General features: G+C 43.8%; 1 protein-coding gene and 2 non-coding genes across 3 annotated transcripts; 2 read left to right on the top strand and 1 right to left on the bottom strand.

The window, feature by feature from the left end:
- Window positions 1-467: 467 nt before the first annotated feature.
- Window positions 468-4,269, top strand: RPL39 (ribosomal protein L39). Its single transcript, XM_014458991.2, has 3 exons — window positions 468-628; window positions 2,107-2,210; window positions 4,022-4,269. The coding sequence occupies exons 1-3, from the start codon at window positions 626-628 to the stop codon at window positions 4,068-4,070; spliced, it is 156 nt and encodes a 51-aa protein (XP_014314477.1). The 5' UTR covers window positions 468-625; the 3' UTR covers window positions 4,071-4,269.
- LOC111827251 lies at window positions 3,392-3,523 on the top strand. The gene has a single exon (XR_002830759.1). It is a non-coding gene; the product is annotated as a small nucleolar RNA SNORA69 (small nucleolar RNA).
- A 15,066-nt stretch (window positions 4,270-19,335) lies between the features above and the next one.
- LOC111827246 lies at window positions 19,336-19,443 on the bottom strand. The gene has a single exon (XR_002830754.1). It is a non-coding gene; the product is annotated as a U6 spliceosomal RNA (small nuclear RNA).
- Between the last annotated feature and the right edge of the window lie 4,498 nt (window positions 19,444-23,941).

The raw sequence follows: 23,941 nt of genomic DNA on the forward strand, positions 1-23,941 counted from the left end.
TAAAATGGCGTAGAACAATGCATACAGTCCTAGACCAATGCACAAGGTTGGCCCTCCACATCTGCACCATAGGATTCCAAACCGCGGGTGGAAAATACTGTTTTGGTTGAGTCCGCGGATGTGAAACCCGGGATTCAGAGGGTAAGTGAACGCACAAAGTTTAAAACCATATAGACCCAGGGTCTACTGCACTTCAAACAATTCAGCAAAGGCGTTCCCAGCCCAAGCGCAGGCGCAAACCCTCGGCGCTCAGACTTGCCGTCCCTCCCCCAGCCCTAGGAGTTAGACCCGCCCACCCCGCTCCCTCGGCCTCCCAGCGCTTCCGCTTAGGTGTTTATGATCGCTGCCATCCTCACCCACGAAACAGGTTCCCCCCGGCACACTGAAGGACTCCAAGGAACCCACCTACAGAAGATGCGCAAAGCGAACTGCATTTCCCAGGGCCGAGCCCGCGTTCCCACAGCTCCCTGGGAGCGCGCGAGGGGAGGGCCCGCCCGGAGGGGGTGGTGAATGCACCGCCTCAGTCCCCATAGCCCCACCCCGTCAGTGCCACTAAATACGTCCTTCCGCTTCCTTCTCTCTCTTTCTCCGCCATCGAGGTGCGCGCGTTCGCTTCTCCTTCACCATGGTAAGTCCATCCTTTACCATCCGCGTGGGGGAGGCTCCCCGAGTTCTCAGATCCCGGGAGTTGGCGTGCGCCGCGGGCTGCGCCGGGATGCCCGGGCCTTTTCGAGGCCTTTTGCAGAGTAGGCCGAGTTTGGTCCCTGCTCCAGTCGGCGGGCCTGGCGGGAAACTAGTGAGCAATCTAGCTCTTGGGGAGGGGCGGGCGGCCTGGCGCTGCGAGGTCCGACTGGGGAGCGATGTGCGCCAGGCCGCCGCCTCGGGCGGGTTCCGCTTCCCGTCGCCGGAGCGAACTGTGATTCTGGGGCAGAGAGAGAAGTTGGGGGGGGGGGGAGGACGCGGCAATCGTGGCCCAACTGCTGGCTGCCTACGACACGTACCTGGCATCGAGAATAGAATGGGGCTGCTGGTTTTCGTAAAGTTTTTTTTTTAAGTTGGCGGCCAGGAGCCTACCACATTTTGAGCTTCCAGGAGTTTTTTAGTCATTCCAGGGACTTGAGCTTTACCCTATGGAAGCTCCTGGAGCAAGGAGCGCTGTGATATGAACCTCTTTGCCATCTGGGCATTCTTCGTAAGATGCCCACTGCGGACAGTCACTGTTTGGGTTTTTCCTGTGACGGTTCCCTGAGAAGTTTAAAGTGAGCATAGGCTTCTGGGTATGGAGAAGATCAGTATTTGGTGTTTTATAGTTTTAATGGTTGACGGAAAATTTAATTTACAACTACTGAGAACTGGGAGATGGGTGTAGTCTTTGCCTTTTTTAAAATGGCCCCTAATATGCAAAGGTGTGTTGGGCCACAAGAGCCAGACGAGCATTCATGCTATTCCTCCAGGTTGTCCTGCAAACGGGGCGGGTCCGGGACATCGGTTGGGGTTAGGTGACCCGAGTACTTCATGAAAGCCAAAGCTGCAAAGGGAAGTGGGGATAATCCTTGGAAAAGTTGCATTTTTAAGTAGAGTTAGAATTAATATCAAAATGATCAGCGGGTTAGAGTAGATCTACTGAATGTGGGGAACGTTGTATAAATCCTCATTACTTTTGTAATGAGCCTTGAAAGAGGGGATACTCCTGTTTTACAAAGAAGGGTACTGAGACTTACAGACTTGCAAGTTACACATTATTTAGTTTACTAAAAGCTGTATTCTTTCCTGAAAACCTAGTTCCCCAGCTCTCACCATCCCTGATGTGGTCCTCCTCCAGAAGACTTGGGGTGCCCTAGACTCAACAGAAAGGATCAGGGTTTGAATCCCATCTCTGCACATTAATATGCTTCCTTTGGGGGCAGGTTACATACCTCCTGACTTTTTAACAATGGGAATTAAGGTCCCTGCCTGCAGAGAAGTTGCGAGAAACGAAACAAAGGGCATGATGGTTTTGGAGTTTAGGGGGTTGCTTTTGGTATATATTGAGCATTTAGATGTTTGTTGGATTGAATATTTTGAGCAAGTTCTGATATTTCTAAGTTGATTGCATATCCTTCCCAGTCTTCCCACAAGACTTTCAGGATCAAGAGGTTCCTGGCCAAGAAACAAAAGCAGAATCGGCCCATTCCCCAATGGATTCGGATGAAAACTGGTAATAAAATCAGGTAAGGACACTACCCTCCTATATTTTTGGTTTTTTTTAAATTTAAGATTGCTTTGGGGTCATAAATAATTAAAAGTTGTATGCAATCCAATTTATCCTGTGCCACCACTCTGAAATTTTTTGATGTGCTTCCTCTGGATTTCTGGACATGACCCAGCCCATAGCTGGGCTTAGTAGACACTCCAATATTTGTTAATTTCCTAGTTGTCTTCATACTGGGCCAGCACATAATATGGGAGGCTGTCATTGCACAGCCCAGCAGGGAAGACCATGATGCTTCCCTAATCCATCTTTGAAGTGTTTATCTTTTAAAGATTGGAATATTGCCCTCCACTGCAGAAGTAGTTGAACTGATGGCTTTGGAAGAATAGACATTATTAGAATTATTACAAAGTACTTCCAATCCCAAGTCATCTAGGCCAATTCCTGGCAAAACTAGGCCTTAAAACTTCTGCATGCCTTTCAACCCCACTGCTTTTTGGAGACCCAGTGGACCTTGAGATAGGTGTTTTTTGTTTGTTTGTTTGTTGTGTTTTTGGAAATAGGTCTTGAAGGGGAAGAAAAATTAGTATGAAAAATCAATGAGATTTGCCCAAAGGCTCACTGCCAGTGACAGCGCGGTGTGTTTAACAGCACCATGTGAAAATCGCCACCCTCTATAGCCTTACATGCCACCACTTTGCTGCTTTTGGTATATTTGGTACTAAACAGTAGTCTTTATTATTTATGCATATTAATGTGTGTGGGGGATATCTCATTGTTACAGGTGCAACTAGAATTTAAAGCACATGGCGTTGCCATCATACAGTACTGAGAAAAGAGCATTGAGGCACTTGGTGAAGTGGTTTGTTTGGCAGCTCAGCCCTTCTACAAGTTTGATGGATTTCTGTTGAGAACATCAGGCATTCATAGTAAAGCACCCCCCCCCCTTTTTTTTTTAACATAGCTACATGAACTTCAGTTTCCCTGATGATGGTGGGACCTGCTTTTGGGTTGTAAGGATTGAAAGAAATGTATGTGAAGCTTGGTGCCTGCGGTTATCAATATTAGCGTCTTGCTCTGTGAACTCCTAGAGCTGGGGAAATATTTTATATTTATTATTGCACACTTTTGGTCCAGAGAATTGGCACAGTAGAATTATTTTTCTATCGACTCAGCTATCTTCAGACTTAAAATGTATTGAAAGCAGGTTGCAATTACAGTGCTTCATTTTGTGGAAGTACTGCCATTATCCTGCTGAAAGAAAATCTTGTGTTGGTCATTTTGATTTTGCCTTTATGAGGGTAAAATCATGACAGGCTTACATGGACAGTTCAGAGATGGCTTTAGTTCTGCAAATCACTTTTTTTGCTATTAAAGTGAGAGAGAGTGTTGATATATTGTAAAAATTTTGCAGGAACTGTGTGTGTGTGTGTGTGTGTCCCATTATGTAGGAATGACTGTTTTTGATGTATTTCAAAATATACATGTCTCCGTCTAATTCTACCTCAGGTCTGTTGAATCAAAGTTGGGTGAGCGTACACTTGGGGAGGGGAGAGCTTCCCCACTGCTTCAGTACCACATAAGAACCAGTGTCTTCATACCCTGGATTCATTTTGAGAGGTAAAAATTTGATTTGACTAGTTCTTAAACATCTAGCAAATCATTTTTTACTCTCCAAAAAGAGCTCCAAACTTGTGAACGGAAAGAAAAGCCTGGACCCTTTACCTTTCAAGGATATTGTGGTACATGAAAAGGCAAAGTTTGTGGTGAATGAGAGCAGCTAAATTGAGGTCAGACTGTTTTTGTAACTTGGAATTTCCTTCTGTGTAGGTACAACTCGAAGAGGAGACATTGGAGAAGAACCAAACTGGGCCTATGAGAAATCACACATGAGAGATGACTCACATATTTATGCTGTATCCAGGTTGCCTACACCCTTAAATGATTGAAAAGATGCTACTGTCTGGACAGTTGGGGCATTTTAATTGGAAGATTAATGAACTTGTGCTTTTGCTCTGATTTTTTCCTCCTGGAATAGAAGGTTGATTCAGTAATAAATGTGAGATCTTTTAAACTGCTGTTGTATTCTGGTTTGTATTGAATGACACAAGTGTTCTCTGGCTACTAAGTACTTCAGTATGGCTAATGTGAGTAAGAAATGGATTTTTAATTTTTTGTTTTATTTATTTTATTATTGTTATTAATCCTCACCCAGGAATATGTTTTTATTGATTTTAAGGAGAAACATCAATCAGTTGATTCCTATACACACCCTGATGGGGAATTGAACCCGCAACCGTTTGGTGCATGGGACGACACTCCAACTGAGAGCCTGTACACAGCTAAATTTTTATTGTAATTAAATAGCTCCATGTGGCTAGTGGCTTTTATACTTTCTGTTATGAGGAGAGCATATTTTTTTATCCTCGTGCCTGAGGGTAGCACATTCTTTTTAAAATGAATAGCATCTTTATATGCTCTTCCTCAATACAAGTGGGAATCATCTGAACCAGAGGTTGACAAACTGGTCTGCTACCTGATTTTATATGGCCTATGAACTAGATTTCTGCAATTTTAAATGGTTGAAAAAAATATTTTGACACTAAAGAAATTAAAATTTATTGGATATTTATGTGCTGTGCACTATTCTAAGCACTTGGGATTAATCAGTTGGATTTGTCTAATATGCAAATGGCTAATAATAGGCCATTATGTGGGCCATGTCATATGTCTGGAGAAGGTGGGAAGTGGCAAGTGTCCTCATAGCTTTGGAATTAGGGTGGAACTGCAGCGAGGGAGAGGGGAGTTCTTCAGGTCTGAATCTCAGCTGGAAGAAGGGCTCATTCACTTCCCTCAGGTCCAGAGGTAGCAGCTAATTTCAGCAGATACTATCCCATCACACCTTAGAGTTCTTTTTGTTTTCCTTGTTTAAATTACTGGCATGTGGTTTCTCTTAATTTGAACTTGACTTTTAAACAGTATATAATGATGTATCTCAGCAGTTTTGAGGCTACATGACATCACAACAGACTGCAAGATTAAGAGAATTTAGTTGTCTACTGTTAAGGCAAATATTAAAGAGATCTGCAAAAATGTAAAATAGCACTAATTAAAAACTTTAATGATTTTTAAAAAAATGTATTATTTTTTAGTAGGACAAAATTTTGAAGCAATTTACTCAAATTTATTCTATTAAAGAGTTATTTTTTTATTTTTCAGTTACAGTTGATATACAATATATTAGTTTCAGGTGTACAACATAGTGATTACATATTTATATAATTTACCAAGTGATCACCTTAATCTAGTCCCCTCTGACACTACATAGTTATTAGACCATCCCTTATGCTGCACTTTACAATCCCATGACTTTTCTAAATAACTTTCTTTTTTTTTTTTCTTTAAATATATTTTATTGATTTTTTACAGAGAGGAAAGGAGAGAGATAGAGAGCCAGAAACATCGATGAGAGAGAAACATCGATCAGCCGCCTCCTGCACATCTCCCACTGGGGACGTGCCCGCAACCAAGGCACATGCCCCTGACCAGAATCGAACCCGGGACCTTTCAGTCCACAGGCCAATGCTCTATCCACTGAGCCAAACCGGTTTTGGCTAAATAACTTTCTTAAAGGTTTATTTTATTAGGGAAACACTGATTTGTTCCACTTAATTTATGCATTCATTGGTTGATTTTTGTATGTGCCCTCGCTAGGGAACAAACCCACAACCTTGGTGTATTAGGACAATGCTCTAACCAACTGACCTGCCTGCCCAGGGTCCCCCATGAATATTTTGTCTTTTTGGTTTTAACATTTTACAGAGAGGATGGGAGAGGGATAGAGAGTTAGAAACAGCAATGAGGGAGAATCGATCAGCTGTCTCCTGCGCACCCCCTACTGGGGATCAATCCCGCAACCAAGGTACATGCCCTTGACCAGAATCAAACCTGAGACCCTTCAGTCCAAGGGCCGATGTTCTATCCTCTGAGCCAAACTAGTTAGGGCCTCCCCATGACTATTTTGTAACTACCAATTTACACTTAATTTCTTCACCCTTTTTTCACCCAACCTCCCATCCCATCTGGCAACCATTAAAATGTTTTCTGAGTGTATGTTTTGGTCATTAGTTTTTTAGATTTGACACTTAAAATCATATGCCATTTGTCTTTCTCTGGCTTATTCCACTCGGCACAATACACTCTAGGTCCATCCATGTTGCAGATGGCAAGATTGCATTCTTTTTTCTGGCTGAGTCATATTCCACTGTATGTAGGCACCACTTTATCCATTTGTCTATTGATGAGCACTTAGGTTGCTTCCATGTCTTGGCTATTATAAAGGCAACAATGAACATATGGTTGTATATATCTTTTCAAATTACTGTTTTGGGTTTCTTCAGGTAAATACCCAGAAGTGGAATTCTTTGTCTTATTGCAGCCTTAATTAAAGTCTATTTTGTCTGGTATAAGTATTGCTATCCCAACTTTTTTCTTTCCATTTTCATGAGATAATCTTTTTTCATTGTTCTACTTTCACTGTCTTTGGATCTGAAGTGAGTGTCTTGTAGACAGTATGTTTAAGGGTCTTGTTTTCTTTCTTTTTTTTGGTGTGAAACCCAAATTTATTTCTATTTTAAAAAGCTCGAGAGACTTTTTTTTTTTATTCCTTAAAGTATTACAAAGGGTATTACATATGTCAAGAGACTTTAAAAGGCCCAAAAGCCCAAAGGCGTCCAGGTCTAATTTCAGATCATCTTGACTTGGCGTATTTCCGTTTCTCCTTTTGTGAGGCATCGATTTGATCCTTGTTAATGAGACACCTCGGCAATTCTGGTTGGATCGTGGTGACATCTTGTGACTCCCAGTATCTGTCATAAGTGGCCATCAGGTTATGAACGAAACGTAAGACCAGAGTTAATCGCGAGACGTCTGCAGATTTTACTTGAATATCCTTTCTGAATTATTCTTTGCAACCAAGCCCAGTGATCAGTTTGAGTAGGGATCATGATGAGTGTCACCTGCAAAGACTGGTATTAAATGCAGCTCTTTGAGAAAAACCAGCGAACACCTTTAAGATGAAACAGCCAGGGTCTTGTTTTCTTATCCATTTAGCCACCCTATGTCTTTTGATTGGAGCATTTAATCCATTTGTATTTAAAGTAATTGTTGGTGTGTATTTATTGCCAATTGATTTATATATAATAGTGTTTTTTTAATCGATTTTAAAAAATATTTTTATTGATTTTTTACAGAGAGGAAGGGAGAGAGATAGAGAGTCAGAAACATTGATGAGAGAGAATCATCAATCAGCTGCCTCCTGCACACTTCCCACTGGGGACGTGCCCACAGCCAAGGTACATGCCCTTGACTGGAATCAAACCTGGGACCCCCCAGTCCGCAGGCAGACGCTCCATCCACTGAGCCAAACCAGTTAGGGCCAATTGATTTTTTGAGAGAGGAAGTGACAGATTCTGGTATGTGCCCTGATTGGGGGTGTTGAACCCACAACCTTGGCGTTATTGGGATGATGCTCTAACCCAGTGGTCGGCAAACTCATTAGTCAACAGAGCCAAATATCAACAGTACAACGATTGAAATTTCTTTTGAGAGCCAAATTTTTTAAACTTAAACTATATAGGTAGGTACATTGTTATTAACTTGATTAGGGTACTCCTAAGCTGGTGTTTGCTAAAAACGCCCTCGATCTGATTGAGGTACGTTCGCTGAGGTCGAAAACCGACTTCTGCCACGAAGTTTCAATCACACTGTACGTGCGCGCCCGCACTCAAGGGGCCAAAGAGCCGCGTGTGGCTCGCGAGCCGCGGTTTGCCGACCACTGCTCTAACCAATTGGGGTGCTTGGCCAGGGCCTTGATTTGTATTTTTGGTCTTTATTTTCTTAATGAAGACCCTTTAACCTTTTAAAATTGATTTTTAGAGGGGACAGGAGTGGGAACATTGGTAGGCTGTCTCCTGCATGCTCCCAACCCAGGCATGTCCCCTATCAGAAATTGAATCTGCAACCTTGTGAACAGGATGACGCCCAACCAACTGAACCACACTGGCCAGGACTTTAACATTTCTTATAATACTGGTTTAGTGGTGATGAGCTCTAGTTTCTTCTTGCCTGGGAAATTAAGATTCTCTGTCTTTGATCTTTGCAAATTATGACATGTCTTGGTATAAGGTTCTTTGGGTTCGTCTTGTTTGGGACTCTCCACTTTCTGGACTTGTATGTCCATTTCTTTCACCAGGTTAGGGAAGTTTTCCATCAGTTAGGTACTGTTAGCCAGGTTGATGGAGACACAGATGTGGTGCCAACCTGTTGGTTGTGTGGGGGAGGGTCCAGCAAAGGAACAGTGGCCTCTGCTACAGCTCAAAGAAAGTGAGTCCCTAGTAAGTCAGTGTGTATGGGCCATTTAAGAGGAATGCCTGTGACTCCAGCAGCCCTCTGTCTCACTCAGCCAAAATCCCCGCTGGTGTTCACAACCACAAGTTACGGAGACTTCTTTTCCCAGCATTGGAACTTTGGGCTGGGCTCCTGGCGTGTGGCTGGGGACCCCTTGCTCCTCAGGGGGACCTCTAAAGCGGATATATTCCTGACTTTAATTGCCACACATGGGTGTGGGACCAGCCCTATCTGTACTCTACTCCTCCTACCAGAACACTGGCTTTCTCTACAAACCTTGAATAGGTAAGATTAGATTTGAAAGAGAAAGGAACTTGGGCACCAGTGCTGGTTGGCTGTGTATAAGGGGTTTCTTTTGAGCCTGGGAGTTGGACACAGGTTCTGGTTCCAGTGGCCTCTCACTAGGTTCTACAATTGCTAGTACTAGTTTCCTCATCTGGAGAACTAGGTCTGTGCTTCCTGAAGGGAGAAGTGGATTTATATTTACCCACAAGAAGTGCAGTATAAGATGTCAGCTTTTGTAAGATAATGCAGTCACCCCTGTGGTGATTCCTTGATGGCTTACTGAGAAGCAGGCAACAGCAGAGTGGTCAAGAGTTCGCAGATTCAAATCTTCACTATTCACCAGTTGTAAGCCTCAGTGTCACCTGCAGCATGAGGCCAGTGGGACCTCCCTCAGAGGCCTATGACCATGAAATGTAATAATGCACTAAAGCACTTGATTCAGTGTCTGGCTAGGAAAAGAAGAGGAATGGGGAGTGAGCAGGATGAAGGTTGATGTGGATCCCTCCCCTGCAGACGTGTTATATGCTGGATAAAGCAGAAGTAAGACACAGTGACCGAAGATAGTGGGGAGGGGCAGTTCATCATGGGAGAAGTTAGGCGGAAATGGTGCTCACTGACAGGCTGCTTGTCCAAGGCTGTTGATGGGGACTGGCAGGAGCAGCAAGTAGGACAGGATGCGGCTCTCAGCCTGACCCTCAGTGAAACTTCTCTTGATCAATTTGAATAATTGATTCCAGAAGGGCTGATAATTCAGATGTTTCATAGAGTCAGTTGCATTTAATAGTAGCAGTGAGGGGCCCTGACCGGTGTAGTTAAGTAGTTAGAGCATCGGCCTGCACATCATAAGGTCTTGGGTTTGATTCCTGGTCAAGGGTGTGTACCTGGGTTGCAGGTTCAATCCCCAGCCCTAGTTTGGGAGGGTGCAACCAATCGATGTCTCTTCACGTCGATGTTTCTCTCCCTCCTTACACACTCTTTAAAAAGCAATGGGAAAAATATCCATTATCAATAAAAAAAGTAGTAGTGAAGGAAGTGAGAAAAACACCAGCAACATAGGCCTGGCCAGAGTCATTTTCTAGAAGCAAATAAAAAGGGAAAGTTAAAAAGTTAACATTCTTCAATGAAAAACCTCACTGCTATCAATACTGGAATTATAAGCTATTTTTTTAAGTTTTTTTTAATTATAACATGCATACAAAAAGTGCACTTATAAGTGTATAGCATGATACATTTTCACAGGGTGAATCCAATTGCATCGCTACAACCCAGATCAGGAGACAGACCATGATCAGTATCCCAGAAGCCCCTCCTTGGGTCCCCTTTCCAGTCACTATTACCCCAAGTGTAACCACTATCCTAACATCTAACAGCATAGATTACTCTTGCCTGTTTTTACATTTTATATAAATGAACTAAACTGCACTTTTGTCTTCTTTTGCTCACTATAATCACATATTGACCCGTTATTGCGTGTAGTTTGCATCAGTTTCATTGCTGCATAGTGTTCCAGTGTGTGCATACACCACAATTTATTTTCCCATTTTCCTGTTGATAGGTATTTATATAGTTTCCAGTTTGGGGCTTTTATCACTAGTGTTGCTGTGAACATCTTTGTACATATCCTTTGTCAAACATGTATGCATCTCATTACAGGTGATTTAGGTTTCATTTTTGTATTTCTTAGGATGTATAGATACAACAAAAATGCTTTTATTGGTTGTGTATATATAAGTGAAATGGTATCTTGTCTTTAAACTTTTTAAAGAGTGTAATTAAAAGAAAGCTAAAATTTCTACAATGAGTATATTTATAATCTGAAAAACATATTTTTTAAAGAACAGGAAAATTAACTTTCGGTGTTAGAATAGAGCCATTCATATATGTTGCGCGCGCTCTCTCTCTATATATACATATACATATATATTATTTCAGAGAGGGAGAGAGAGATAGAAACATCAATGATGAGAATCATTGATTGGCTGCCTCCTGAACGCCCCACACTGGGAATCAAGCCTGCAACCCAGGCATGTGCCCTGACCAGTAATCAAACAGAGACCTCCTGGTTCATAGGTTGATACTGAGCCATGCTGGCCAGCCAATTGCTTTTTTTGTTTTTTTAAAGCAAAAGAGGAATCTAATACAAGCCTTCATAGATGTCTCGTGGAACCCAAGGAAGGGGGCAGCCAGGCTTCAAAAGGCCAAAACTAGGGCTTTGAAGCCATTGATAAGCCAGGCAGGCTGCTCTCCCCCTTAGGACCTTTCTTATAGCTTCTTTCTGCATGTCCGTGTTACTCTTGTCCCTCTTGGCAGACCAGCCTCGTCTCCTCTAGCACAAGGTCAAACATGGCCTCCTCTCTGTCTCAGGTTAGCTAGCCCCTGGGAATGGGTGGGAATAACTGAATCCCAATAGCATTATCATGAGAGGGTGAGCCTGAATGGCCCAGTCAGCTGTGGCTGAGGGGGCAGGGTCCTGTATAATCATGACTGCTCTGTGGGTGGGCCGGGTGGGCTCCAGAGAGAGCAGTGTGGAATCAAGCCTGCAACCCAGGCATGTGGGCTGAACAGGCATCCCCAAGAGCATTTACTCCAGTGGAGCTCTGAGCTGGAAACCAGACCTGTGTGCTAATCCTGGTGTTGCCTCAAGAAATACCTTATGTCTCTGGGCCTTTATCTCTTCCTTTTACTAGTGTTCACCCAGTGCTTTCTGCAGGCCTTTCTGCTGGTTTTTGTTTAAGTTTGCTTTTCTGTGGGTCTTTTCAGAAGCTTCCCGGAATACCAAGACATGGGAAAGATAACATGTCAAATAAACAAGAGAGAATCCTGAAACAAATTAGGCCTATAAGCTGTGGGATTTGAAAAAGACATACCCTTTTGAGCTAAAAAATTCTTGGGTTTGGACTGCAAAGATAGGCATCCAAGCTACAATCAAATGCTCCAGAGATTCAGGAACTCCCCTGGGTCTTATCTGAAGCTGCTCCTTCTGGAGGGAGCCCTTGTAATTGAGTTCCAAATAACACAGGGTAGAGGTTGTGATTGAAAACATTGAAAAAAAGAAAGTAACCATAGGGGAAACAGTACAGGGTATATAGCAACTCTATAATATTCATGCAACCTTTCTGTAAATCTAAAACAAAATGTTTACTTAAAAATAAAACAAAATAGCCAATCAAACACCCAAGGATTAAATTGATTATGTATGCATTTTCTTTTTTAAAAAATATTTAAATTTTTTGCCCTGGCCCGTGTGGCTCTGTTGGTTGGGCATTGTCCCATGTACAAGAAGATTGTTGGTTCAATTCCCAGTTAGGGCACATGCCCGGGTTGTGGGCTTGATTGCCGGGGTTCTTGTTCTGGGATCTAGAAGGGTTCAGCAATCTGGAGAAAGCCTGTGTGTAACTTAAAGAGTCCAGAGATGAAGCATAATTTTGAAAGGCATTTGGGGGTCGGAGCTTAGCTAAAAGGAACTAAGATCTCCACATCTCAGGACTCCATGCTTTTTATTAACACAAATTGTCCTGAGGCGAGGCAGAGATATACACTTCAGAGGGGTAGGATTTTCATATACAGAGTCCATTGTCTGGGGAAAATTAGCCTGCGGCTGTTCAGGTGTTTGGCCAGTAGGAGGCAATAACATGTAGATTAAGATGCCCTGAGCTGTCTGGCAGCAAGCAATCATCCCTTTTCAGGTTTGGGGAAATGCCTTCAGCCATTCCCAATAGGTGACAACGTATGTGACTCAGCCCTTGTTGAGTCCCCAAGTTCCATCAACCTTTTGATGAAACTCTTGCAATTATGACATGCTGGAATTGGCTTATGGCACTTGATCCCTGGTAGAGGGTATGCAGGAGGCAGCCGATAGATGTTATACTCTCACATCATGTTTCTCTCCCTCTCTGAAAATCAATTTTAAAAAATCTTTAATTTGTTTTTAATTTTTCAATTACAGTTCACATTCAATATTATGTTAGTTTCAGATGTACAGCGTAGTGGTTACACATTTATATAACTTACAAAGTGATTCCCCCCCAATAAATGTAATACTTACCTGACACCATATATAGTTATAGTACCCACCTGGCACCATACATTATTACAATATTGTTGACTATATTCCCTATGATGTACTTTACATCTCCATGACTATTTTTTAACTACCAATTGTACTTTTTAATCCCTTTACGTTTTTCACCCAGCCCCACCCCCTTCATCTGTCAACCATCCGGTGTTTACCTATGCCGCCATCTTGGTTTCTCCTGTTTGTTCTTTTTTGTTGTTGTTAATCCTCACCTAAGGATATTATTCCATTGATTTTTGGACAGAGCAGAAGGGAGGGGGAGAGACAGAGAGAGAGAAACATCGATGTGAGAGCGACACATCGATTGGTTGCTGCCCACAGGGGCCCTGACCAGGGCCAGGGAATCAAGCCTGCAACTGAGGTACGTGACCTTGACTGGAATCGAACCCGGGACCCTTCAGTCTGAGGGACGACGTTCTATCAACTGAACCAATCTGGCTAGGGCATGTTTGTTCATTTTTTGGTTGTGTATATATAAGTGAAATGGTATCTTGTCTTTTAAAAAATTTTTTTTATTGATTTTTAGAGAGTGAGAAGAAAGAAGAGGAAGAGGGAGAGAGAAACATTGATCAGCTGCCTCCTGCATACCCCCTACTGGGGATCGAACCTGCAACCCAGGCATATGCCCTGACTGGGAATCAAACCGGCAAATTTTCAGTGCACAGAATGATGCCCAACCAACTGAGCCACACTGGCCAGGGCAGTGTTTGTATGACCTATATTTTAGCATAGTACTCTCTAGGCGAACCTTTTGAGCTTGGCGTGTCAGCATTTTGAAAAACCCTAACTTAACTCTGGTGCCGTGTCACATATAGAAATTTTTTGATATTTGCAACCATAGTAAAACAAAGACTTATATTTTTGATATTTATTTTATATATTTAAATGCCATTTAACAAAGAAAAATCAACCAAAAAAATGAGTTCGTGTGTCACCTCTGACACGCGTGTCATAGGTTCACCATCACTGCTCTAGGTTCATTCATGTTGTTGCAAATGGTAAGATTTCATTTTTTTTTTAATCCTCACCAGAGGACATGCTTCGAGAGAGGAAGTGAGAAAGAGAGAGACACATTGATGTGAGAGAGAAAAATTGATCAGTTGCCTTCTGCATGCTCCCCTGGGGATCAAACCTGCAACCAGCAATTTTTCAGTGCATGGGACAATGCTCAACCAACTGAGCCACTCAGAATGGGCAGATTGCATTTATTTTTATGGCTGAATAATATTCCATTATATATATATATACTAGAGGCCCGGTGCACAGATTCATGCACCGGTGGGGTCCCTCAGCCTGGCCTGCTGGGATCAGGCTGAAACTGGCTCTACGACATCCCCTGAGGGGTCCTGGATTGCAAGAGGGCGCAGGCCAGGCCAAGGGACCCCACTAGTGCACAGTCGGGGCTGGAAAGGGACCACGGGAGGGCTCCAGGGCGTGTCCGTCCCATCTCGCCCAGTCCCGATTGGCCCGACCCCAGCAAGCTAACCTACTGGTTGGAGCGTCTGCCCCCTAGTGGTCAGTGTGCATCATAGCGACTGGTTGAACTGTTGAACGGTCAGACACTTAGCATATTAGGCTTTTATTATATAGGATGCCAACTTTTCTTTTTCCAATTGTCTATCAATGGACACTTAGACGTCCATATCTTGGCTATTATAAATAACTAGAGGCCCAGTGCACGGAATTCGAGCATGGGTGTGGTCCCTAGGCCTGGCCGGCGATCGAAGCACGAGTGTCTGGTGTGGAAGGGCAGATCCCAGCTGACCTCTGGGCCCTGGGCAGCACCTGGGCCCCCGGGTCCCCATACGCCCCCCTCTGCTTAAGTCACGGCACCTGAGTCCCCACATGGAGATGCGGCGAGTGTGGCTGGACACTGTGAGGTGAGGCGCAGCGTGGGCCTCTGGACCACCCAGCAGCGCTGCACGGAAGCCGGGCAGGCAGCATGCTCTCTCCTGGCCAGCCTCGCAGACCATCTCCTGCATGAACCCACAGGGAGCCCGACCAGCCCCTGCAGTCCCGGTAGCTGCAGCCCGGCTCACCCAGGAGATGCCGCACGGGCACGGGTTGGGCTCCTCATGGGCACCTGGCACCTGAGCGTGGGGGCTTCCCCTGCATGTGAGCCCTGGTGTCCTGGGGGAGGGTAGCAGGGGGAGTGAGAGTGGCATGGCAGGCACCCCACATTCTCACCACAACTCCGTCCCCATCACCCCCGCCCCCAGGTAACCAGTGAGAGGTTGCAGCACATCACCGACACCCACCATGTTCCATGCTCCCCCCTCCCGGTGGTCATCACACGTCATAGGGAGCGGTCGAACTCCCAAACGACGGCCTGAGGAGACAGTTTGCATATTAGGCTTTTATTATATAGGATGTTGCAATGAACATAGGGATGCATCTTATCTTTTCAAATTAGTGTTTCTGTTTCATTTGGATAAATACCCAGAGGTGGGATTGCTGGGTTATATGACAGTTCTATTTTTAATTTTTTGAGGCACCTCCATACTGTTTTCCACACACCAATCTACATTCCCACAAACAACAGTGCATGAAGGTTCCCTTTTCTCCACATCCTCACCAACACTTGTTTGTTGATTTATTGATGATAGCCATTCTGATGGGTCTGAGGTGATTTCTCATTGTGGTTTTAACTTGCATTTATCTGATGATTACTGACTTTGAGTATCTTTTCATATGTCTGTTGACCATCTCTATGTAGGACTGAGCTACCTAGCCAGGGACCTCTGCTCATTTTTGAATCAGATTAGGTTTGTGTTGTTTTTTGGAGTTAAGTTGTATGAGTTCTGTATATATTTTGGATATTAACCCCTTATCGGACGTATCATTAGTGAATATGTTCTCCCATTTAGTAGGTTGTCTTTTCATTTTGTTGATGGTTTCCTTTACTGTGCAAAAACTTTTAATTTGATATAGTTTCATTTATTTTTTCTTTTGTTTCCCTTGCCCAAGGAAACATATCCAAAAAAATATAACCAAGAGCAATGTCAAAGAGTTTATTGCCTGTGTTTTCTTCTAGGAGTTCTATGGTTTTGGATCTTACATTTAAGTCTTTATTCCATTTTGAGTTTATTTTTGTATATGGTGTAAGAAGGAGATCTAGTTTCATTTTTTGCATGTATCTGTACAGTTTTCCTAACACCATTTATTTAAGAGACTGTCTTTACCCTATTGTATATTCTTGTCACAGATTAATTTACCATAAAGGCATAGGTTTATTTCTGGGCTCTCTATTCTATTTCATTGATCCATATGTCTGTTTTCATGCAAGCACCAGGCTGTTTTGATTACTATGGCCCTTTAGTATAGTTTGATATCAGGTAGCATAATACCTCCAACTTTGTTGTTGTTCTTCTTCTTCTTCTGCTTCTTCTTTTTTAAAATATATATTTTATTGAAGAAAGGAGCCGAAACCGGTTTGGCTCAGTGGATAGAGTGTTGGCCTGCAGACTGAAGGGTCCCAGGTTCGATTCCGGTCAAGGGCATGTACCTGGGTTGCGGGCACATCCCCAGTGGGAGATGTGCAGGAGGCAGCTGATCGATGTTTCTCTCCCATCGATGTTTCTAACTATCTATCTCTCTCCCTTCCTCTCTGTAAAAATCAAGAGAGATAGAAACATCAATGATGAGAGAGATAGAAACATCAATGATGAGAGAGAGTCATTGATTGGCTGCCTCCTGCACGCCCACCACTAGGGAGTATCGAGCCTGCAACTGGGCATGTGCCCCAGGCTGGAAGCAAACCTGGGACCCTTTAGTCTGCAGGCTGATGCTCTATCCACTGAGCCAAACCGGCCAGGGTCCCATTGGTTTTTAGAGAGAGTGGAAGGGAAGGGGAGAGACAGAGAGAGAACCATCGATGTGAGAGAGAACCATCAATGTGAGACAGACACATCGATTGGTCATTGCCCACACAAGCCCTGACCATGGCCAGGGATCGAGCCTGCAACCTAGGTATGTGCCCTTGACCAGAATCATACCCAGGACCCTTCAGTCCACAGGCTGATGCTCTATCCACTGAACCAAACTGGCTAGGGTGTCATTGATGTTTCTATCTCTCTCTTCCTTCCTCTCTGAATTCAATAAAAAATATATTTTAAAAATATAGTAATATTGTGCTACAGACTGGCTGTGACAATTAAATGAGACAGTGTGTTAAAAGTGCTTGGTTTGCTCTAGCCAGTTTGGCTTAGTGGCTAGAGGATTGGCTAGTGGACTGAAGGGTCCCAGGTTCAATTCCAATCAAGGGCACATACCTCGCTTTCAGGCTCCTCCCCAGCACAGGCCCTGGTCAGGGCTTGTGGAGGAGGTGACCAATCAATGTGTTTCCCTCACATCGATGTTTCTCTGTGTCTCTCCCTCTCCCTTTCTCTCTTTCTAAAAAAATCAATGGGCCCTGGCTGGTTTGGCTCACTGGATAGAGCGTCGGCCTGGGGACTGAAGGGTCCCAGGTTCGATTCCGGTCAAGGGCATGTACCTTGGTTGCGGGCACATCCCCAGTAGGGGGTGTGCAGGAGGCAGCTGATCGATGCTTCTCTCTCATCGATGTTTCTAACTCTCTGTCCCTCTCCCTTTTTCTCTGTAAAAAATCAATAAAATATATTTTTAAAAAAATCAATGGAAAAATATCCTCGAGTGAGGATTAACAAAAATAAATCTTCTATATATGTAAAAGATTAATATGCAGTGTCCCCTTGGGAGTTCGACTGACTGGGAGTTTGATCACTTGCTATGATGTGTGCTGACCACCAGGGGGCGGTGCGGAATGAAGGAAGGTCCCAGCCGGCAGCAGGCAGTTGGGGAAGGGAGGCCCCGGCCGGCAGGTGGCAGCCGCTAGGGACCCTACCCGTGCACGAATTTCATGCACTGGATATGTTTCCTTGGGCAAAGAAAACAAAAGAAAAAATAAATGAAACTATATAAATAATAAATAAAAATGTTTGGTTTATTGTCAGGACTTAGTAACTGACATTTTGAAGAACACTAGAGACAGTATATTTTTTCATCATCTATTACTGGGTAACAAACTATCCCAAAACGTAGTGGCTTAAAAGAGACATTTTGTTTCTATCACATTTTTGTAGGTCAAGAACTTGGGCAGGCCTTGGCTGGGTGGCAGGGACTAGAGAACCCACTTCTAAGATGGCTTCTTCATTCATGTGCTGAGCACCTTGGTGCTCCTTGGTTTCTCTCCAGATGGCACGTCATCCACCAGGGCCTCTCCATGTGACTCGGGCTTCTCATGGTGTGGTGATCTCAGCTCAGGGCAGTTGAGTGCTTACATGGCAGCTGGCTTGACTGAGTGTCCCAAGAGACAGGAACTGAAAGCTGCCAGTCTCTTAAAACCTGGAGCCTGAAACTGACACCAGGACCAGCTTCATGGGCCTGTGACCTGTGCAGCCACACAGGGCCCTGTACTTAGTTTGATGCCCTGATTTTGCCATCTTGACATTAAAAAAAAATTATTAACATTAAGTTGGCATACAATAATATATTAGTTTCAGGTGTTCAACATAGTGATTTTATATATATATATATATATATATATATATATATATATATATATATAATATAGAGGCCTGGTGCATGAAATTAATGCACTCGGGGGGGGCGGTCCCTCAGCCCGGCCTGCGCCCTCTCGCAGTCCAGGAGCCCTAGGGGAATGTCCCTGTGGGGGGGCGGGCCTAAGCCAGCAGTCAGACATCCTTAGTGCTGCCACAGAGGCAGGAGAGGCTCCCACCACCGCTGCTGCACTCGCCAGCAGTGAGTCCGGCTTCTGGTTGAGTGGCGCTCCCCCTGTGGGAGCACACTGACCACCAGGGGGCAGTCCTGCATTGAGCATCTACCCTCTGGTGGTCAGTGTGCGTCATAGCCACTGGTCATTCTGCCATTCAGTCGATTTGCATGTTAGCCTTTTATTATATAGGTTATATTATGATGTGTTCATCACACAGTTTTTTAAAATGTTTTTATTTATTTGAGAGAGAGAGGAAAGGAGGGAGGGAGGAAGAGAGAGAGAGACATTGATGTGAGAAACACTGACTGGTTGCCTCCCATGAGTTTTTTTTTTAATTGATTTTTTACAGAGAGGAAGGGAGAGGGATAGAGAGAAACATCGATGAGAGAGAAACATCAATCGGCTGCCTCCTGCACACCTCCCACTGGGGATGTGCCCACAACCAAGGTACATGCCCTTTACTGGAATCGAACCTGGGACCCTTGAGTCCACAGGCCGACACTCTATCCACTGAGCCAAACCTGTTAGAGCCATCACCGAGTTTAATAATCATCTATCATTGTGCAAATTATTCCAATAGCATGGAATATATTCCCTGTGCTGTACACTACATTTTCATGGCCTAAAAATGTAGAATACTTCACGAAGTTGTATGACATTCTTGTGCCAGGGCTATGCTAATTTTCTCTGTATCTTTTTTTAAAATATGTTTTTCATTGATTTTAGAGAGACAGCAAGGGAGAGGGAGAGGGAGAGAGAAAAACATCCATGTCAGAGAGAAAAATCGATCGGCTGCCCCCTACTGGGGATTGAAACCACAACCTGGGCATGTGCCCAGACTGGGAAACAAACTGAGCCCGGGCTTTGTATTGTTTTAATTTTAGTACATGTGCTGCCGATGTGAGCACTGCCATCTTGAAATTCTTTTTTTTAAATATATTTTATTGATTTTTTACAGAGAGGAAGGGAGAGGGATAGAGAGTTTAGAAACATCGATGAGAGAGAAACACCGATCAGCTGCCTCCTGCACACTCCCCACTGGGGATGTGCCCGCAACCAAGGTACATGCCCTTGACTAGAATCGAACCTGGGACCTTTGACTCCGCAGGCCGACGCTCTATCTGCTGAGCCAAACCGGTTAAGGCCATCTTGAAATTCTTAATAAATTTTTAGAAGGGATCTCTCATTTTCAGCTTGGGCTGCCAAATATATATATATATCTTTTGCTGTATTGTATTGATCTAAGTAAGCAGTTACAGAACCCACCTGTATTCAAGGGATGGGGATATAGATACTTTTCATTGGGAAAAGTATCAAAGAATTCATGGTCATCTTTAATGTGTCACAGCATGGTATAAGAGGAGAAAGAGTACTGGAATGAAGAAATCTGAGGCTGAGTCCCAGTTTTACACATAGACCATTATCATACAGTATTATAAGCACAATGAGAGAGAAGTATTTATAGGGCCCAAGGGAAGTATTCTGAACTTACATATTTCTGGATGCAGTGAGCCTGCCACTAACAAACCACTTCAGCTTTTGGGACTTCAGTTTTCTTCCATTTGAAATGCGGAAGTTGCTTCTAAAATCATGAACCTCTAATGGCCCATTTATAATTCTCTAAATGTGTGTCTGATATGGTATTCATTAGAAAAAGTGTTTCACAGGGCTCACCAATGGGAGGAGGACATGGGAACAGAAGGTGAATGAGCCACAAAACAATAACTATTAGTTTAATCAGAAAGCCTGACCTGTGGATATAAATTCAAGGTCAGCTACCTCCAACTTGCACTTGTTTATTCCACAAACACCCATTATAGATTACAGGGCAGACACAGTGCAGGAGTGCTGGGCTACAGCAGTGAGCTCTCATCTTCACAGGCTTACAGTCTACAGTGGGCAGGCGAGTGTGCAGACAGTTGCACCCCTAGTGTTGAGTGCTGTGGTAAGGATGGCATAGGTCCTTGGGAACCTGCTCTGAGCATGCAACGGGCAGGGTGGGGGGGAGGAGCAGGCTGAGCCCTGAGGCTGAAGAGGAATTAGGTCTGGCGGGGGTTGGAATATGGCATACGTCATATCCTATACAGAGGAAGTGGACTGCAAAAAAGCCCAGTAAAGAGAAAGCTGGGAGACTTAGGGAACTGAAAGCCACTCTGTGAGTTGGCAGTGTAGAAAGGGAACATATAGGGTGGTGGGAGAAACTGCCTAGAGGAAACCAGTAAGGGGGGTGGAGAAGATGAGGCTGGAGAGACAAGTTGGGGCCAGATCATAGGGAGCCTTTAAGCCTTGAGAGGAAGCTTGCTTGGATTCTACCCTGAGACCCAGGGAAACATTGAAGGGTTTGGAATTGGATAGTAGCCTCTCCAGTTTGGGTATAAGAAATCACTGAGGTTAGCAGAGTATTGCTGAGATCGGGCTGGTTGGGGGTGGGGCATGGTATGCTAGAAGTAGCGACTAGTAAGAGGCTGTGGTTTGTAGTCCAGGTGAGAAATGATGGTGACTGGAACTAGGGTAGAGGCAGTGGAGATGGATTGAAATGGACAGATAAAGACTTAGTAGAATCAACTGAGTAGGGGAGGAGAAAGAAGGAGTTTGCAAAGATGATGCCCAAGTTTCTGGCTTGAGCAACAGTGTGGACAGTGGTGTAACCTACTGAGAGGGAAAGATCATGAGAAGAATAGTTTTCTGGTGGGAGGGTGGAAGGATCAAGGTTTCAGTTTTGGATGTGCAAGTAACTATTGAACAAAATGGGTTTGAACTGTGGGGGTCCATTTGTTTTTTTAAATTTTATTTTATTGATTTCAGAGAGGGAGAGGGGGAGAGAGAAACATCAATGATGAGAGAGAATCATTGATCAGCTGCCTCCTGCACACCCCACACTGGGGATCAAGCCCGAAACCCAGGCATGTGGCCAGCTGGGGGGTCCATTTATTTGCAGATATTTTAAAAAATACTATAGGTGTATTTTCTCTTATGATTTTCTTTTTTAATTTTTTTTTTATTTTAGTGAGAGAGGAAAGGGGGGGAGAGATTGGTTGCTTCCTGCACGCCTCCTACCGGGGATTGAGCCTGCAGCTGGAGCATGTGCCCTGACCAGGATATCAAACCAAGGACCTATTGTTGCATGGGATGTTGCTCAACCAACTGAGCCACACTGGCCAGGGCTCCTTTTGATTTTCTTAATAAAACTTTCTTTTCTCTAGCTTACTTCATTGTAAGAATATAATATACTAGAGGCCTGGTGCACAAAATTTTGTGCACGGGTGGGGGGGGGTGTCCCTCAGCCTGGTCTGTGCCCTCTCGCAGTCCGGGACCCCTCAGTCCTTACCACCCACCTGCTCACTGCTCCTTAGCACTGCCAAAGGCATTGAGCGTCTGCCCCCTGGTGGTCAGTGTGCATCATAGCGACCGGTTGTTCGCTGTTGGGTAGATTTGCATATTAGCCTTTTATTATATAGGATAATGCATACAATGTACAAAATATGTATCAATCAATTGTTTATATTATTGGTAAGGCTTCCAGTCAACAGCAGGCTCTTAGTGGTTAAATTTTTGGAGAATCAAAAGTGATACGCGGATTTTCAGCTGTGTAGGGGTAGGTGCCCCTAACCTCCTCATTGTTCAAGGGTCAGTTGTATTTAGTTTGAGATGGCTGTGAGACTTCCAGGTGGAGATGTCCAATAAACAGTTGGGTTGTGGATATGCAAGTCAGGAGAGAACTGGAGGTAGCTGTGGGGTGAAGGGAGGGGTTTTATTTTGATCTGGGAGTGACAGATTGTTTGCATAATGACATGAAGTACAGAGAAAAAGAGGGACAGGTAGGAAGACAGGCACATTCAAATAGTCAGTGGATCAAAGCTCCCTAGGGTTGGGAAGGGATGAGTCAGAACAAGACCAGGGATTTGTCTTATAGAGCAGAGTGAAGGAGTTAAGAGTTCAGACTCTGGAGTCAGACTGTCTGGCTTGGAACATTTGATTTTATCACCTTCCAGCTGTGAGACCTTGGGCAAGTCACTTACACTCCCTGAGTCTCAGTTTCCTGGACTATAAAATGGGGAAATCGCCCTGGCCAAGTAGCTTAGTTGGTTAGAGCATCATCCCCGATATGCCAAGGTTGTGGGTTTGATCCCCAATCAGGGCACATATAAGTATCAGCCAAAAATAAATAAGTGAAACAACAAATTTCCCTTCTTCCTTCCTTCCCTCCCTTCTCTCTCAAATCAATCAATCAATCCATAAAAAATAAATGTATTTATTTACTGGGGATCAAACCAGCGACCTTTTGGTGCATGGGAGGACGCTCAACCAACTGAGCCACACCAGCCAGGGCCTCCTTAGGCTCCTCTTGACTGATAGTGTCTCAGACTGTCCTTGTTTTTGACGACCTTGACAATTTTGAGGGGGTACTGGTTAAATATTTTGTAGGGTGCCCCTCTATTGGATTTTGTTTGATGTTTTTCTCATGATGAGACTGAGGTTATAAGTTTTAGGAAGGAAGATCACAGAGGTAAAGTGCCATTCTTATCAGATCATATCAAGGGTACATATGATCAACATGATTTGATATTGGCCTTGTTCACCTGGCTCTAGTAGTGTTGGTCAGGTTTCTCCACTGTAAAGTTACTCATTCTTCTCCCTTCCCAACTGTACTATTTGGAGGGAAGTTACAATGTGTAGCTCTCTTAAAAAAACACACACATTGAATTTATTGGGTGACATTGGTTAATAAAATTATATAGGTTTCAAGTATACAATTCTAGAATTCATCATCTGTATATTGTATGTTCACCACCCCAAGTCATGTAGCTCTCTTTAAGGAGTGGGGAGTTACACTCCCCTCTTTAACAGAGGAGTATCTCCATAAATTATTTGGAAATTTTCTGCTTGGGAATTTTTCTGCTTCTCTATTTATTTATTTGTTTATTCTATCATTTCTTTATATCAAAATGGACTTATGGATATTTATTTATACTTTCTGTTATAATTTATTACTTCTCTAGCCCTAGAACCAGCCATTCTCCAAGGAATCTTGTTTCCTTTTTTTTTTTTTTTAGGGTGAAACATTTTAATCTGACGGTAGCATATAACACTGTACAGGGAACACTCACAGCTCCAAGAGTGTCCCTCCGGATTAGAAGGAAGTTCTCAGAGATAAGTAGATCAGCTACAGTCTGGTCCCCTGCCGTGGGAGGGGGAGGAAATGGAGTGGGGAAAGCACTGTGGGTGGCTT

This window comes from Myotis lucifugus, unplaced genomic scaffold (assembly GCF_000147115.1).
Source record: "Myotis lucifugus unplaced genomic scaffold, Myoluc2.0 scaffold_2, whole genome shotgun sequence".
In the NCBI taxonomy this organism is placed as follows: domain Eukaryota; kingdom Metazoa; phylum Chordata; class Mammalia; order Chiroptera; family Vespertilionidae; genus Myotis; species Myotis lucifugus.